The sequence below is a fragment of the Martes martes genome (genome assembly GCF_963455335.1).
Source record: "Martes martes genome assembly, chromosome: 5".
NCBI classification, from domain to species: domain Eukaryota; kingdom Metazoa; phylum Chordata; class Mammalia; order Carnivora; family Mustelidae; genus Martes; species Martes martes.
The window spans coordinates 68843241-68861582 of record NC_137892.1 but is presented as its reverse complement, the minus strand read 5'-3'; the positions used below and the strand labels follow the sequence as shown (position 1 = coordinate 68861582).

Below are 18342 nucleotides of genomic sequence, written 5' to 3'. Positions count from 1 at the left end.
CTTTCTCTGGAACCCCCAGTCTTGATTCTGGGACGCAGTGAAGGTCGTGAAGTTTGCAAAAGAAGGTAGTTCCAAGTCAAATACATCTTAGTTCACTTTGAGCCCTGGCACTGTACATTGTATCTTTGAAATCAGTGGTTCTCAAAACCTGGTCAGCATTGTCAGCTGAGGAACTTGTTAAATGTACAGCTGCTTTAAGCTCCACCCTGGACCTTTGGGGTCTCTGGGGTGGGGATTTGGTGTTTGCATTGCTGATGAAATCCTCAGGACTTGGCAGCGGAGGCCAGCTCTGGGAACCACTGGCCTAGCACAGGTAACCCTGGGTTGTGCTTAACAGACTTTACTTGAATAGTTGTTAATAGAACACGCTTATCACACACAATCTTTGAAGGGCCTTTTTTGGAATCGGGAGGTATATAGCAAGGTCAAAGAAACAGCTTGTGAAGTACCAGCTAGAAAATTTCACCCTGTTCCATGGTTTCTGAACTTATACAGATAACATTTAAATTGTACAGTTAACTTTAAGAAAAGACATTTAAACACTTTCTTTATATTGAAAGAAAATAAGTAGGCTCAGTCAGAAACAATATCCAATAAGAGTCTTCCAAGAGTCTAGATTTTCTGGAGTCAGGAAAGAATGTTTGATTCAGAAATATTAAGTGGTTTCTGTGGTCTAGACAGTATTTTAGGTATTTGGTATAGATGTGTAGGAATGGAATCATAATTTTGTGTCGAAGATGGACAAGAAAGCGTGTAACTATTGTACATTATAAGTGGTGTCTAAAGCTTGAAAAGATAGTTACAGAAAGCTGCAGATAGGAGGTGATGAGTGAGTTGGATCTTGATTGTTGGGTGAGAGCTGGCCACGTTCAGGGCTAAAGAGGAGAGGCAAGATTATACAAATTAAGGGAGTTATGAGAACATAGATAAGTTAAGAGAGTATAGTGGGTATGAGGACTTTGAAGGCATGACTAGGGTAGGGAATTCATGGAGTAGATGAGATTAAATAGTGGAGGGTCTTATGTGCGGAAGCCACATTCACATTGCATTTTGCTGTCTGCTGAGATACTTGAGTAGAGAAGCGGCAAGATCCCAAGGACATGGTAGAATCATCAGCGTGGTGGCAGTATGGAGGATAGATTTCTTCCCATTTGGAATATGGCTTCTTGGTTGGGTGTTCTGGTTGCTGGAGGCCTTTGATTATCTTCTGGGGCTTCTATAAGGTTGTTTTAGCCAGTTTTGTTGTTTTGGGATGTCTCGGGAGAATGAGCTTCCTGGTCTGCCATCTTTTTTGGCTTTAGGTTCAGGCCTATTTTTTTTTTTTTTAAGATTATGTTTATTTATTCGACAGAGAGAGACACAGTGAGAGCAGGAACACAAGCGGAGGGAGTGGGAGAGGGAAAGCCAGCTTCCTGCTGAGCAGGGAGCCCAATGTGGGGCCTCAATCCCAGGACCCTGGTACCATGACCCGAGCCACAGGCAGATGCTTGACGACTGAGCCACCCAGGCGCCCCCAGGCCTATGTTTTTGATGGTGGCTGTTGTTAGCTAGGGATTAGGGAGTGTGGGCCTGAGTGTGTTTAATGTGTTTAATGTTCTGAGGTGTTTAATGTTCTGGTCCAGTCTGTGCACTAGTAATTGGGGAAGTAGTTGTGATAGGATGGAAAAGACACTGGTCTAGTATTTCATGTGTGTTAAAAACTAACAACATATTTCCACAGAGGGGGAAAAAAACTTGAAGGGAAATATGCAAAAATGTAACAGCAAGGGTCTGGAGCTAGTGAGCCTTGGTTTAAATCCTACCTCTACTACTTGTTAGCTGAGTAATTTAGGGCCAGTTACTTCATCTCTCTGTGCCTCAGTTACCTCAACTGTGTGATAGCATTAATAATTGCATATGGCATGGTGTCATCAGGACACTTAGTGACCACTTACAACATGGCCTGGGATATAATAAACCCTCAAGGAGTAGTAGCTCTCTCAACTTTTCCTTCTGTCCACATCGTCATCTCAGGATCTGTTGAGCCAGCTTTTGCTTCAGTAATGCTGAATAGCAGACAGTCCCCAGATTTCTGTGTCCAAAAGAACAAATATTCATTTTTTGCTCTGGGATCTATGGGTTGGTTGTGGCAATTCTTGCCCAGGCAGCGTGTCAGATTGAGGTTTGTTTTTTATTCCAGAGCCCAGTTTGAAGGGAAAGTGGCTACTGAGAGATGCGCCTCTCCTAATGGAGGGCTGGGGCGCAGGAGGAGAGTATGGAAACACTGTCCCTCTTAGAGCCTCTGCTTGCAGTGGATGCGCTGTCCGTTTTGCCCATATCCCACTGGTCAAAAAAAGTAAAATGGACAGACTCATGGAATGTGGATGGGGAACTATAATCTCACACTACTTTGCTGTTATTTTAGTAATGGTGCAGAGGGACAAAAGAATTTTGAGCAAGTAGGACAATCTGCCTCATGCCCTAGAGGTGGCTGCCTAAGCTCCACCTATCACATACAGAGTTCAGGTTAAGGAGAAGAAGGGTGAGTAGGCAAAAGGACACCCTCACCTGCTTGTTCTCTTTTTAAGAAGCCTTTCTAGAAGTCATGCCTAACAACGTCTGCCTATATTTCATTGGTTAGAATTAAGTCATGTGGCCGCACCTGTCTACAAAAGGAGGCTCGGATATGTTAGTGTTTCAGCTGGGGCATGTTGTCACCTTGAATGAAAGTAGGATTTCATCATCAAGAAAGATGGGAAGAATGGATATGGATAAGCAGGGTCTGCCACAAATAATATATAGTATGGGGAGAGCAGACATGTTCTTCGTATGTTGGATGTTGAAAGATTTCACTTGGGTTGTACCCTTATCTTCTGGGACCTCTAGCTTACAAGTAGTAAGCTTGTAAGTAGTAAGCTTCTTTGATGCAAAGAAGCTACAAGAGAAGAATAAAAAAGCCATGCCTTGGATGGGAGATGGGACATAGGAGCCCTGGCCACAGTCTGATGTCTCTGTGCACAGTTTTATTAGTGGCTAGGAGTATGTACTGTCCGCTGTCACTTCTTATGGCCATGTGCTTCAGAAAGCCTTAGCAATTAGTGATACTTTCCTTTCTTTCTTTTTTTTTATAAGATTTTATTTATTTATTTGACAGAGAGAGCCCAAGCAGGGGGAGTGGGAGGGGGAGAAGCAGGCTCCCGGTTGAGCAGGGAGCCCAAAAGGGACTCGATCCCAGAACCCCGGGATCATGACCTGAGCCGAATGCAGACGCTTAACCAACTGAGCCACCCAGCTGCCCAGTTTCCTTTATTTCTTAACTGGGAGGCTGACTTAGCTAGGATAAAGATCCCTCGTGTAAGTAGTTTTTAGCTTTGATTGACTTTGTTGTAAATTGGGCGATGTCAGAGGCTGTAGTGATTCCATCTTGGGTTTGAGTACACTTTATTTTTTATTTTTTAAGTTTTTATTTATTTTAGAGAGATTGAGAGCATAAGCAGGGGAGGGAGATCAGTTCATTCTTGAGCTGGGGGGCACGGAAGGAAACTAAAGGCACAACAGAATCCCATCAGTCTCTGTGATCTGCAAGAGAATGAGAACTTGTTAAAGGACACTAGGAGGTTACACTTAGCATTGTGGGAAAAAATCTATGGGACAAACAGAACATATCAAGACCAAAAAAAAAGATGGGAGAACTTACATTTCACAAAAGACTTAAGAAACATCAGCCAGTTGTGGGTATACAGACCTTCCATAGAGTCCTATTTAAATAAGCAAACTTTAAAAAACATCTATCCGCCAGTTGAGGAAATATCTTCACTAATTGGATATTGGCTGTTATTAACGGATTATTGATATTCAGTAATGTTCCTCATCTTTTGGAGATTTGGAAATACTGGCTACAGATGGAGTGCTATGTCTGGGATTTTCTTCAAAATAATTCAGGGTGGGGAGCAAGAAGGAAACGACTTTGGCCATATATGGATAATTAATTGTTGAAGGACATTGGCTACATTTCATTATGCTAGTCTTGCTCTTTTTTTTTTTTTTTTTTTAAAGATTTAAAGAGAGAGAGAGAGATCACAAGTAGGCAGAGAGGCAGGCAGAGGGGGAGGGGGAAGCAGGCTCCCTGCTGAGCAGAGAGCCTGATGTGGGCCGATCCCAGGACCCTCAGATCATGACCTGAGCCGAAGGCAGAGCCTTAACCCAGCTGAGCCACCCAGGTGTCCCGATAGTCTTCTTGTTTTTATATGTATTTGAAAATTTCCATGGAAGAAAGTTAACTTTCTTTCCTTTTCCTTTTTTTTTTTTGTAAAGACTTTATTTATTTATTTGAGAGAGAGAGAGAGCATGAGCATGAGTGGGGGTAGGGGGATGGGAGAAGGAGAAGTAGACTCCTTGCTGAGCAGGGAGCCTGGTTTGGGGCTTGATCCCAGGATCCTGAGATCATAACCTGAGCCAAAGGCAGATGCTTAACTGACTGAGCCACCCAGGTACACAGCTTTTTTCCATTAACAACAATGACAAACCCCATTTAAGGGGAGCTGAAAATGTTAGTGAAACCCCTATCTCTTCACTTTGCTGTCCTGTAACCTGTCTATTTGTATCTAAGTGCTATTGAGCTAAGCAGGACTGAGCAGAAGATAGTATTTCATAATGAGTGGATGGACTTCCTTGAGAATTAGCCCCATATAATGTCACTGGAAAAAAAAAACTTTCTTTTTTTTTCTTCATCAATTTTAAACTAACAAAATAGGATTATTCCCAGGTAAATGTGTTAACCTTTCACATGCCTTGCTGTGTTAGTAGGTATTCACATTTCCCCCCCATTGGCACTAAATTCCTTTTATTCATTCATTCTTTCATTTATGTTAGAGAGAGAGAGAGAATGGGGGGGGGTGGGGCAGGGCAGAGGGAGAGGGAGAGAAAGAATCTGTTTTAAATTTTTATTTTTTAAATTTAAAATCAGTTAATTGACATATAGTATATTGTTGGTTTCAGAGGTAGAGTTTAATGATTCATCAGTTACATACAACACCCAATGCGCATTACATCAAGTACCCCCCTTAATGCCCATCACCCAGTTACCCCATCCCCCCGCCTACCTCCCCTCTAGCAACCCTCAGGTTGTTCCCTATAATTAAGAGTCTCTTACAGTTTGTCTCCCTCCCTGATTTCATGTTATTTTATTTTTCCCTCTGTTCCCCTATGTTCATCTGTTTCATTTCTTAAATGGAGAGAATCATAAGCAGGCTCCATGCCCAGCATGCCTAATGCTGGGCTTAATTTTAGAACCCTGAGATCATTACCTGAGCAGAAACTGTGTTGGATGCTTAACCCACTGTGCCACCCAGGTGCCACATTAAATGCCTTTTATTGAACTTGTAGTCACGTGGGACAATATGTGTGGCCTCTCTTTTCCCTCAGAGCATTTTTCAGATTATCTTTTAATCCAATTACTTGAAAGTGAAGAGTTCAAGGGCTAACAGTTTGGATGAGGTTCCTTTCCAGAAATGCCTTAAACTCAAAATGAGCAAATCCTCTTAAAAACCACAGAATCAGTCATTCCGTGAATTGGAGAAATGGATGAGCTGAGAGAGTGGCAGAGAGACAAAATGGAATTCCAAACAATGGAGCATTTGGGAAGTCTGCCTACCCTGATGAAGGCGCTTCACCATGCATGGGGATTCTTTTTTTTTTTTTTTTTTTAAAGATTTTATTTATTTCATAGAGAGAGAGAGAGATCACAAGTAGGCAGGCAGCGAGAGAGGAGGAAGCAGGCTCCCCGCTGACCAGAGAGCCTGATGCGGGGCTGTATCCCAGGACCCTGAGATCATGACCTGAGCTGAAGGCAGAGGATTAACCCACTGAGCTACCCAGGTGCCCCTCCATGGAGATTCTTAAGGTCAGGGTTTCTGAGGTGTACTTGGCTGGTTCAGTCAGTACAGCACGCGACTCTTGATCTCTGGGGTCATGAGTTTGAGCCCTACATTGGACCTAGAGCTTACTTTAAAAAAAAAAAAAAAAAAAAAAGAAGGTCTCTGAAACACTAAGCCACCTCTGAGGTGGCTTTTGAGATTTTGAACCTTAGAATAAAGGTAGAAGTTGACAAGATAGACTTGAAGCAAAAAGCAAGCAAAAAATAACTTTGCCTGTGCAGGGAAATTACCTTTCCTTTCCACTTAGCAACACAGTAATCAGATCTTTTCCTCACCCTGTGCATTGAGCAGCAGGTAGACAGAGCCCAGGGCCTGAAGCCAGAGTAGCACCCATCTCTGAGCCCCCAGGTGGCAGCTGAAGCCCAGGGTGAGGTGAGAGAGCCCCACAGAGAAGATGGCCTTTGGCTTCCGATGGGAGCCGGCCACCAACTCCGCCTCCCCGTTTTGTTTATGCGAGGAGGCCTTTCCCTTACAAAACCCCTCTCCTAGTTCTTTTGATGACAAAGGAGTTCAGAACACAGCCCCTGCTTCCTAGGACTCATTCTCAGCCCAGGAGGCTCTCAGTACCGAGGTAGGTAGCTCCCTGTTTTGAAAGGCTGCTGAAAATGTCCTCATGTACTTCAAGTGGTGATACACACGTTGCTCTAATGCCACCTCTTGGTGATGGGCTGAACAGACGTCCTCTGGGCCAGAGCTTTGTTTCTGGCCGAGGCAATTAGTAAGGTTAGGAGTTTCTGAATTTGCTAAATGTGAGTAAAAATCTGTAACCTGGGCTTAATGGAAGAACAAATTCTTGGATTCCACTGCCTCATGCTATTAATATGAGCAAACACTGCAGTAATCTGAAAAAGTTCTGGTGATAAAAGACCTCTTTGCCTGTTACCAACCCCCCTTTTTGGTAGGTTTCCAATTTGTCTAGAGTGGAGCTCAGGCATGGAGACTGTGAGCCAGCGTTTCTCTGTTTTTGGTTGGACATTTGAATCCTTGGGGAACTTTCAAAGTGCCATACCCAGGCCATGCTGCAACCAATGACATCAGGCTTTCTGGGGGGTTATTTGTATTTTATTTTATTTTTATTTTTCAAAGCTTCCCAGTGATTCCAGTGTCCAGCCGAGGTTGAGAAACAATGTTCTAGGCAGATTCTGGAGTTTGTTCCTCGCAGGTTGTCTGCCCTTGGACAGGGCTTGGTGGGCCTCAAAGGGAAGTTGTCACAGGGCTACTAGACAGTGATTGGGACCTCCCTACTCCAGGGCAAAGGTTCTTTTCCTAACAGTATGCTGCTTCTCTCTTTATTGTTTTCTGGATTTTGCAGAGCAGGAGAATGTAGCAGAAACCTTGACGGTGGGAGCTCTTAGAGCTGTAGAAAATAAGAAATACTGGAGTTCTACTATAAAGACTATAAATTCATCTAATTTTGAGCATCTGGAAAGCTATATTGTGTCATGGAAAGGGAATTAAATCAGAGATGTTAAAGACATTGTGGGGAGCAATATGTGTTAGTTGAGTCAACTCTGAATTTTCAAAAATAACTCGCTACTTATTGGTCTAAAGTAATGAACTGATCAGACAGAATTGACAGAATGGCAAAAAGTTAGGCCCTCTACCCTTTTCCCACCTCTCACAGTTTATATTTTCCTATGTATTACTCTAGAGCATTTTTGAAGACATGCAAACATAGAGTTTTGTTCCTTTTTAAACAGAAGGGGACCCACTGTTTTCCCTGGGCTCTGCTTATAAGTGTAATTTGTCAGTAAGCAAGTATTTCTGCATGGGTTAGAAACTCCTTGGGGCAGGGATTGGTGGGACACAAAAAGTAAGATGGCATTCAGGCTCTCAAAGGGCTTATATTCCTTAAAATGGGGAAACAAATAGAAATCAGTGAAGTTCAATTGATGCTTACATAAGAAAGATCCTAAAATGAGTAGGAGTGACCAGAAATGGGGTTAGAGAGGAGACAGAACACAATCTGTGCTTTTTTTTTTTTTTTTTTAAACAATCGATGCTTTAAAGAGGGGTGAGATTTGAATACTTGGACCAGAGAGGGAAGGCAGGAAGAGCAGCTTGGGCAAAGATGGACAGGCAGGAATTCATCTTTTCTATCCGATGGAGTGACGCAGCCCAGAGGCCACATGGGTGGGGGGTGACCCCACGTGAAGCCACATGGGGTTGGCATGGGATATTCTCATCAACCCTTACTTTGGCTAAAAAAAACCCAACAAGATAATTGCTTTCTAATATTACTCTCCCTTTCTTTGTTTCTGTTTTAGGAAAACTATGAGCAGATGAAAGCACTAGTAAATCAACTCCGTGAACGAGCACAGAAAATAAAATTAGGTAAACACTCATTTATTCTTCATTTTATGCTGTTAATGAAGTTCATCCTTGATAGTTGCTGGTTTTAGGAGAAACTAGTAGCAGAAGGCTTTGATTCTTCAAGACTGTGTATTTGTTGGTGTGCTGACATTTTATTTTTTCCTCTTGGCCAGTTTTTCTGCTCCTAAGCACTGCCAACTATCTGGGAAACAGTAAAATTTCAGATTCGTCAATTTTTAAAGCATTGCTTCTTCCCGTTTTATTTTAGCCACAGCATCCACTGAAATTTTTGTTTTGCCTGGAGCAACTGAAACATTTTCTGTTCGTTAGTTATATTTATCCTATATACTAATTTTGCATAATTATGCATTTTCTGCTTTGTTATATAACTTGGAAATAATTTCTGTGTGGGTTTAGTGCTAATTAAATGAGATTTCCTAAGAACTCTGCAGACTGTCATTATTTTCTGTTTTTAAGTTGTGGAATAATAGACATCCTTTTGCTTGGAAGAAATTGCATGATGTGGGGCATGTAAAATATTAATGTATAAACAAATACCACATTGAATTCTACTGTGATTGATCAGTGTGACAGTTTACTTTAAAAGGCCAGGTGGCTTGAACTGAAAGCCATTTCCAAAATAAGATTCTATTTTTATTTTACTATTATTTTTTTAAGATTTTATTTATTTTTGTGGGAGAGAAAAAGAGAGAGAGCGCATGAGTGGGGGTGGGGGCAGAGGGAGAAGCATGCTTCCTGCTGAGCAGGGAGCCTGATGCAGAGCTAGACCCCAGGACGGATCATGGGATCATGGGATCATGACCTGAAGGCAGACACTTAACCGAATGAGCCACCCAGGCACCCTGAAGACATTTTAAAATGGAAGTTAACTCGATGCATGTAGTTCATCTTGCATGTAGCACAGTTGAAGTGACATTTGTGCTATGCAGGCAGAGGCAGACAGATGTGTTGTGCTGTCCCCAGGTGACAGAGATGGAAAGATCCTTTAAACTGTAAAATGCTTCCTGACTTCAGGGATGTTAAAATGTGAACAGAATGTGTGTATTAGAATCAGTGCCATATGGTATACGAGACTGAAGGAACAGGCTTTTCTGTTTCAGAGTTTGTGGGAATGGAGATAGCACAGAATCTTTAAGAATAATCTTGGAAAACTAATGTGCAGTGTCACATTGTTTCATAGCCCACATATCCTAGGCTAGTTTATTTATTTATTTATTTTTAAAGATTTTATTTGTCAGAGAGAGAGAGAACACAAGCAGGGGGAGCAACAGGCAGAGGGAGAAGCAGGCTCCCCGCTGAGCAAAGAGCCCTGATGCAGGACTTGATCCCAGGACTGTGAGATCATGACCTGAGCCTAAGGCAGACACTTAACCCAACAAGCTGCCCAGGTGTCCTGTCACAGGACAGGCTAGTTTAAATGCCCGAGGATAAAATTTTCTTGGTAAGCTTAAGGCAGATATAATTTTAGAAATACACCATCCATCCCTTCAGAAAAAAAAAATCCCCTTGGAGAGAGTACAGAGGCCTGGTTTGAAAAATAATACTGGGAAGCTTGTTTGAAATAGACAAGAACTTGTTTTCTCACCTAAAAAACCCCCCAGAGAAATAGCTTTCTTAGGTAGCTGAACACTTCATTAGCTCGAGAGCATTTTACTGTGAAATTTGTCAAACTAAACATACTAAGTTTAGTTTTCCAGCAGTGAAAACTAAACATATGAAGGTACCGTGTGATCCTTCTGTTTCTGATCTGATACCTTGGCTTGCTGAGAGTGGGTTATCAATCCTGAGATACCGAGCTGGGCAGCCGTCAGTCTTGGGGAGGTTTGGCGTGCTGCGTGCCTCAAACAGCCTTATCTGGGGACCTCGTGGACTCTTCAGCTACTGTGATTGTCTCGGTCTAGAACAACATCCGGAAACATCAAAGACAACCTGAGCGAAGATGCTAACAAAACTGGACTTTTTAATTGATATATTAGGTGTGCAACTCTCTCCCCTTTGGAGACGGGATAAAAAGTTTGGGGTCGCTTACATTTAGGTAAGTCTTGCAAAGTAGTGTTTTCACCTGGCCCAAATGAAGGTAGGAGTTTTTCAGATTTCACGTAGTATGTAGCGGAGTACTAGGTATTTGTGGCAGGTGCTTAATGAAGGTGTGGAGGTGAGGCAGTATTTACAGCATATGAGTTGCAGAGAAGATACTAGGTTATTTAAGTATTACCATTGAATTCAGAAAATGTACAATATGCTATGAAATCAGGGACCGATTTTTTAAAAATTCTAGTTTATTTACTTCAGAAAATAAAGCCTGTAAGTTGAGTGAACGATCTGAAAATTGGTTGTTTCTCAGAAGATACATTCAACTTTTAAAAGCAGTATATTTTGGACTATTTTATGTCTTTCTAGCCTTAAATTAATTGGAGATCTTACATGGTATCAATCTAACCTAATCGTGTTTTTATCTTAGGAGGCAATGAGAAAGCCCGACAACTCCACAAATCAAGAGGAAAACTTTTAGCCAGAGAAAGAGTGGACGGTCTTATAGACCCAGGGTTCGTATAGCCCAAGTACTACCTCAGCTTCTCTAGTCTGTGGTACTTTCTTAGACAGTTTTATAAATAAATGATTTGTTCTTACCCTAAGATTCAACAACAAATCTTTTTTATTTTTATTATTTTTTTACATATGCATATTTTATTTATACAAAGAACAAAGTTTCATCAGGTAAGCGAAAGAGTATAAATTATAGTCATAATTAATAGTTTCAAAAAGCCCTTAAATCACTGGGACCTTCTGCACAATGTATAGGCCACATAGCCATTAATCAGAGCTCTTGGTGGTTCTTCCATAGGAGTAATCTATATTCTAGAGAAGTTGGCTTCTCTATAAGTTAGGCCTTATAAAGGAATGCTTTTACATCTAGGGGGAAACACTAAAAATATTGAAGGAAGGACTACTTCTAGGGTTATGTTTATTGTTGACAGTAATTTTAGAACCACAAAGTGTTAAAGACTTTTAGGGGGGGCCTGGGTGGCTCAGTGGGTTAAAGCCTCTGCCTTCGGCTCAGGTCATCATCCTAGGGTCCTGGGATCGAGCCCCGCATCGGGCTCTCTGGTCAGCAGGGAGCCTGCTTCCTCCTCTCTCTCTGCCTGCCTCTCTGCCTACTTGTGATCTCTGTCTGTCAAATAAATAAATCTTAAAAAAAAAAAAGACTTTTAGGTAAAATTCGCACTATCTCATAATAAGAATGGATACCATTTTGTAGCTCTACAAATGTTTTGGCCATAAATAAAAAAGGAGAAAGTGATCTGAGAATGCAGAATGGAAAAGTCTAGGGAAGGAGGGAAGCAGGTACAGGCATAATTCAATCTTAGCAAGAAAAGTACAAAGATGGTCCTTCCCAAGACTGAGTTGGCAGTATTTGACTATATAAGTTAAAGCCTAGAAGAACAGTGCAACTTCTGTATATCCAACAGCAAATCTTTATTGAGAGGCTACTAAGTGTCAGGCCCTGTTCTAGGTGATAGTGATACATCAGTGAACAAAACAGACAAAGGTCCTTGCTCAGCTGGAGTTTACATTGTAGCAGGAGGAGATAGAAAATAAATGATAAATGTGTTAAATGATATGGTATATTAGGTGATAAATGTTATTGGAAAAAAGGAAGACCAGGAAAAAAAAAAAAAAAAGGAAGACCAGAGTAAGGGAGAAGATGAGAGTCAAGTGTAGTTTTATTTATTTATTTATTTATTTAAAGATTTTATTTATTTATTTATTTATTTGGCAGAGAGAGACACAGCCAGAGAGGGAACACAAGCAGGGGGAGTGGGAGAGGGAGAAGCAGGCTTCCTTCCAAGCAGGGAGCCCGATGCAGGGCTCGATCCCCGGACCCTGGGATCATGACCTGAGGTGAAGGCAGACACTGAATGACTGAGCCACCCAGGTTCCCCACAAGTTGTAGTTTTAAATAAGGTAATTAGAGTAGGCCTCATTGAAAAGGTACATCTTAGCAAAAAAATTGAAAGAGTGAAGAGAGAGAGCCTTGAAAATACTGGTAAAAGAGTGTTATGGACAGAAGGAATGGCCAGTGCAAAGGCCCTGAGGTGGGAATGTGCAGAATGTATTGATATGCCCAAGAACCACAGGTGCCAGTGTATTAGGGGGAAGAAGGCATGAAGGGGAGAGTAGTAGAGATGGGGTTCAGTTCCATAAGACTTTTTGGGTCAGTGTGAGAATTTTGGCTTTTATCCAGAAGTGAGGAGATTTTGTAGGGCTTTGAACAGGAGCCTTATGATCTATCTGACTTACATTTGAAAAGAGTCATTCTAGCTGCTATGTTGTGAGTAGACTGGTGGCAGCAAGGGTGGAAGCACCACGAGGAGTTACAGGGATGTGGCAATGATTCAAGGGAGATATGCCAGTGACTTGGACTAGGGTGGTAGTAGTGGAGGTGATGCGAATGTCAGGTTCTAGGCTTGTTGTCAAGAACAGCTAACCCACCGGGGTTTCCTGAAGGATTGGAGTGGGAGACCGGGAGTGCAGGTGGAGAGAAGGGAACAAGGACTCCAAAAGTATTTCTTACGACATGTACCCCCATTCTGGAGACAAACACTGTTAATACAAAGTATATATCCTTCTAGAATGTTCTTGTGCATATATGTATGAGACTTTTTTTTTAAAAGATTTTATTTATTTATTTATTTGTCAGAGAGCGAGAGAGAGCGCACGTGAACGCTCAAGCAGGCAGAGCAGCAGGCAGAGGTAGAGAGAGAAGCAGGCACCCTGCTGAGCAAGGAGCCCTATGCAGGACTTGATCCCAGGACCCTGGGATCATGACCTGAGCCGAAGGCAGTGGCCCAACTGACTGAGCCACTCAGGCACCCCCGTATGAGACATTTTTTAAAAAAAGATTTATATATTTAGTTGAAAGTGAGAGCATGAGCAGGGGGAGGGGGAGAGGGCAGTGGGAGAGAGCCGGGGAGGCAGACTCCCTGCTGAGCGGAGAGCTGCCTCGGGAATCAGTCTCATGACCCTGAGATTGTGATCTGAGCCAAAACTACGAGTTGGATGCTTAACTGACTGAGCCACCCAGGCGCCCCTTAGACACATTTTTTTTTTTTTTTTTTACAAGAGAAACAGAATCATACTAAAGATGGTGTTTTGTACCACCTTTTTTCCCCACTTACTGGATCTTGAACATTTAAGTAAGTGAAAGGTAGAGTAAAAATACTGTGGTGAGTAGCCTGATCCCTGGGATTAGACTGCTTATTAAAACCCAGCTCTGCCACTTACTAGTTGTGTGACCTTAGACAAGTGACTTAATTTCTGTGTTTTAGTTTCCTCATCAGTCAGTGGGGATCATAATAGGATCCACCTCAGGAGGTGGTTCTGAGGAACAAATGAATTAGGTTTCTGGAGCTCCTAAAAGAGAGCCTGGCATAGGGTGGGGGCTTACATTAGTGTTAGGTGCTGGTCTCTTTCTCTACTAATAAGCACATTTGTACAACATCTCTTAAAATAGGTTCCTAGTGTTCTATTGTGTGGCTATAACATGTAATTCCTCAAAATATCCATGCTAGATTTTGGTTAAATATTTTTTTTGTAGGATATATATATATATATATAGCATGCATACTTGAAACATTGGCTCATTAATCTTTTTCATGTTTAGCTGTTTAAGTATGCTTTCTTTTTTTCTTTCTTTCTTTCTTTTTTTTTTGAGTGACTTTAATTCAAGCAATATCCTTTTTTCCCTTCAGATCTCCATTTCTGGAATTATCTCAGTTTGCAGGTTACCAGTTATACGCGAATGAGGAGGTCCCCGCTGGTGGCATTATTACAGGCATTGGGAGAGTATCAGGGTGAGTATTCTACTTACACTCAATAATGTGGGTCAGGAAGAAGAGTGACAGGCACGGGCCACCACCCACTGCTATGCGGATGAATGTGCAGTTTTATGCTGTTTGTGTTATTTAGGACTGAGGCTTCCTACCCCAACACGTATCAGATTTATCTGTAGAGCTTTAAAAACAAAGATGGAAGTGGGGGAAAAAGCCACAGCATAAATCCTGGGGCTTGAATCCAAACCTTCTTGCTTAATCAGACTACAGGTGTGGGCTTGGCTTATGTCATTTTTCAAGGCTCCGTAGGTGGTCTCTTGCACATCTAGGATGAAATCCAGTGTCTTAGAGGAGTCTTTCTGCAAGTGTGCTTTCCAGGTAGCCTCAGCATCACCTGAGAACTTATTAGAAATGTAGATGACTAGGTCTTCCTACAAAGTAACCAAATCAGGGGCACCTGGGTGGCACAGTCAGTCAAGTTCCCTACTCTTGATCTCAGTTCAGGTCTTGATCTCAGTGTCTTGAGTTCGGGCCCCACACTGAGCTCCATGCTGGGCTTAGAGCCTACTTAAAAAAAAAAAAAAAAAGAAAAATCAAATTTTGAGGTTGGGGCCCAGCAACCAGTGTTTTTAAAGAAGCCCTTCTTTCAAATGGTAACATTTGAGAACCACTCTAGACTTAGGAAATCTTAATTGGTGGAAGTTCAATTTACTTGTGTATGTGTATGTATGGCCTCACATTTACCATCTCAGGTTAGCACACCAGGCATTTTAGTAAACACTTCCCACTGATTAGTTGTTTTAATCATTACCACAGCTCTGTGAGAATGGGTATTACAGTCATCATCACCATTAGGCAGGTAAAGAAGCCTGCTTAACAAGGTAAATAACTTGCCTAAGATCAAGTCACTGGCAAAACTTTGCTGGGTCCTTAGGTGATTGGACTCTGAGTTGCATTTGACTCACATGATGGTTTATAGTGTGTGTTCCTCCACCTTCTGCCCATGATTTGTGCCTGCAGTGCACCTGTAGCCATTAGTCATCGTCACTTTTTCCTTCTTGTACCCCCAATACTCCTCCACAACTCTTTGCCAGCTATGATTTGCTTAATATTCACCCAGTGTGAAGACATTTTTTTTTGGAGTCATAGTGGATGCTTAAAAATAAACCTTTAAAAAAAAGGATAATCAATGCACAGAAATAGTTGCTTTTCTATACGCTAATAACAAGACAGAGGAAAGAGAAATTAAGAAGTTGATCCCATTTACAATTGCACCTGAAACCATAAGATACCTAGGAGTAAATCTAACAATGAGGTAAGGAATCTCTGTACTCAGAAAACTATAGAATACTCGTGAAAGAAATTGAGGAAGACAAAAAGAAATGGAAAAACATTCCAATATTGTGAAAAATGTCTATGCTACCTAGAGCAATCTACACATTTAATATAGCAATCCCTATCAAAATACCATCAACTTTTTTCACAGACATGGAACAAATAATCCTAAAATTTGTATAGAACCAGAAAAGACCCTGAATAGCCAGAGGAATGTTGAAAAAGAAAAGCAGAGCTGGTGGCATCACAGTTCTGGACTTTAAGCTCTATTACAAAGCTATAATCATCGGGACGGTATGGTACTGGCATAAAAACAAATACATAGATGAATGGAACAGAATAGAGAGCCCAGCAATGGACCCTCAACTCTATGGTCAACTAATCTTCGACAAAGCAGGAAAGAATGTCCAATGGAAAAAAGTCTCTTCAACAAATGGTGCTGAGAAAATTGGACGGCCACATGTAGAAGAATGAAACTGGACCATTTCCTTACACCACACACAAAAATAGACTCAAAATGGATGAAAGATCTCAATGTGAGACAGGAATCCATCAAAATCTTGAAGAGAACACAGGCAGCAACCTCTTCGACCCCAGCCACAGCAACTTCTTCCTAGAAACATCACTAAAGGCAAGGAAAGTAAAGGCAAAAATGAACTACTAGGATTTCATTAAGATAAAAAGCTTTTGCACAGCAAACAGTCAACAAAACCAAAGATAAGGGACAGAATGGGGGAAGATATTTGCAAATGACATATCAGATAAAGGGCTAGTATCCAAGATCTATAAAGAACTTATCAAACTCAACACCCAAGGAACAAATAATCCAATCAAGAAATGGACAGAGGACAGGAACAGACATTTCTGCAAAGAAGATATCCAGGTGGCCAACAGACACATGAAAAAGTGCTCAACATCACTTGGCATCAGGGAAATACAAATCAAAACTACAGTGAGGGGCGCCTAGGTGGCTCAGTGGGTTAAGCTTCTGCCTTCGGCTCAGGTCATGATCTCAGGGTCCTAGGATCGAGCCCTGCATCAGGCTCTCTGCTTGGCAGGGAGCCTGCTCCCCCCTCTCCCTATGTCTGCCTCTCTGCCTACTTGTGACTTCTCTCTCTGTCAAATAAATAAATAAATAAAATCTTAAAAAAAAACCCAAAACTACAATGAGATCCACCTCACACCAGTCAGAATGGCTAAAATTAACAAGTCAGGAAGCGATAGATGTTGGCGAGGATGCGGAGAAAGGGGAACCCTCCTACAGTGTTGGTGGGGATACAAGCTGGTACAGCTACTATGGAAAACAGTATGGAGGTTCCTCAAAAAGTTGAAAATAGAGCTACCCTATGCCCCAGCAATTGGCACTACTGGGTATTTACCCTAAAGATACAAACGTAGTGATCGGAAGGGGCACATGCACCCGAATGTTTATAGCAGCAATGTCCACAATAGCCAAACTGTGGAAAGAACTTAGTTGTCCATCAACAGATGAATGGATAAAGAAGATGTGGTATATATATACAGTGGAACACTACTCAGCTGTGAAAAAAATGAAATTTTACCATTTGCAACAATATGGATGGAACTGGAGAGTATTATGCTTAGTGAAATAAGTCAATCAGAAAAAGACAATTATATAACATAATTGATATGTGGAATTTGAGAAACAAGGCAGAAGATCAAAGGGAAAGAGAGGAAAAAATGAAACCAGACAAAACCAGAGGGGGAGACAAACCATAAGAGACTCTTAATCTCAGGAAACTGAGGATTGCTGGGGGGGGTGGGGTGGGAGGGACGGGGTGGCGGGGTTATGGACATTGAGGAGGGTGTGTGCTATGGTGAGCATTGTAAATTGTGTAAGACTGATAAATCATAGACCTGTACCCCTGAAACAAATAATACATTACATGTTAATAAAAAAATAAAAAAGGATAAACTTAATGCAGAGCTAAACTAAATTCGTAATCACTAAATAAGCTACTTAAGTAGGATAGTTATAATTAATTATATCTCAGTGATAATGATGGCCCCCATGTTGGAGCTTGCCTTTCCACCTTTCCTGTGCATATACTAATATTTTATTCTTATTTATGCTTTTATATTTTTCATTTTCATTTTCTCTCTTTGTGCCTTGTTCTCAGTTTATAAAGTTCTCAGCGTGGAAGGAAATTGAATTGCACGTAGGAATTGTATGGGTTCAGTAGTAGTCAGCCTCAATTAGAATCCTGGCTTCAGCATTTTATAGCTGTTTAACCTTTAGCAAATTGCTTGACCACTCAGTACCTTGTTTTTTTTCATCTGGAGAATGTGATTCATGACTTTGGAATGATCATAGTAGCTACCAGAGAGGGTTATTGTGAAACAAGAGGAAGAAACAAGGAAGAGAAATACCACCATTCCTTAAGAGATGTACAGTACAGGTGATCCTCTTGCCACTGAGAGTAGACAGGCACTTGTAGGTGGCAAGTTGAAGGTCTGTTCCGGCAATGTGGAATCTCTTCAGAGCCAGAACCATTTGCTAAGTCACTAAAAATGTTTATACTCTTACTGCTCTTCTGTATATTTTTGAGTCATGATGGGTATATTGATAAGAGGTTCCATGGTCAGTTCTGAACAGACCCCAAGAAATGTAATGAGACTATTGTATGGAATTTATAAACCAGCTTAAACTAAGCAAGGACTCCTTGCCTAAAATGTAACTGGCTACACAGTAATGGACCTTTAGTCTTTCTTTCTGGCAAAACTCATGTTTTTTCACCATGGGCTGTAGGGTATGGTCCCTGCCTGCTCTCCTCACCTTACCTTTGTACTTAACACTTTAGCCATTCTGGTCTCACTGCTCTGTGGATGCATTAAACTCACTTTTGCTTCAGGGCCTGTATTTAAGCCATTTGCTGGTTTTACCACTTGTTGGGTGGTACCCT

The 18342-nt window shown here is 41.5% G+C and overlaps 1 protein-coding gene across 2 annotated transcripts in view; it reads left to right on the top strand.

Annotated features, from left to right (window-relative positions):
• The window catches only part of MCCC2 (methylcrotonyl-CoA carboxylase subunit 2), a 67227-nt gene that overhangs the window by 424 nt on the left and 48461 nt on the right, over positions 1-18342 (top strand). For both annotated transcript variants that reach the window (XM_080803639.1, XM_080803638.1), the window contains exons 2-4: positions 8183-8249; positions 10711-10795; positions 14003-14104. In XM_080803639.1, coding sequence (XP_080659765.1) covers positions 8183-8249; positions 10711-10795; positions 14003-14104 — 254 coding nt within the window. The remainder of the gene's footprint in view (positions 1-8182; positions 8250-10710; positions 10796-14002; positions 14105-18342) is intronic.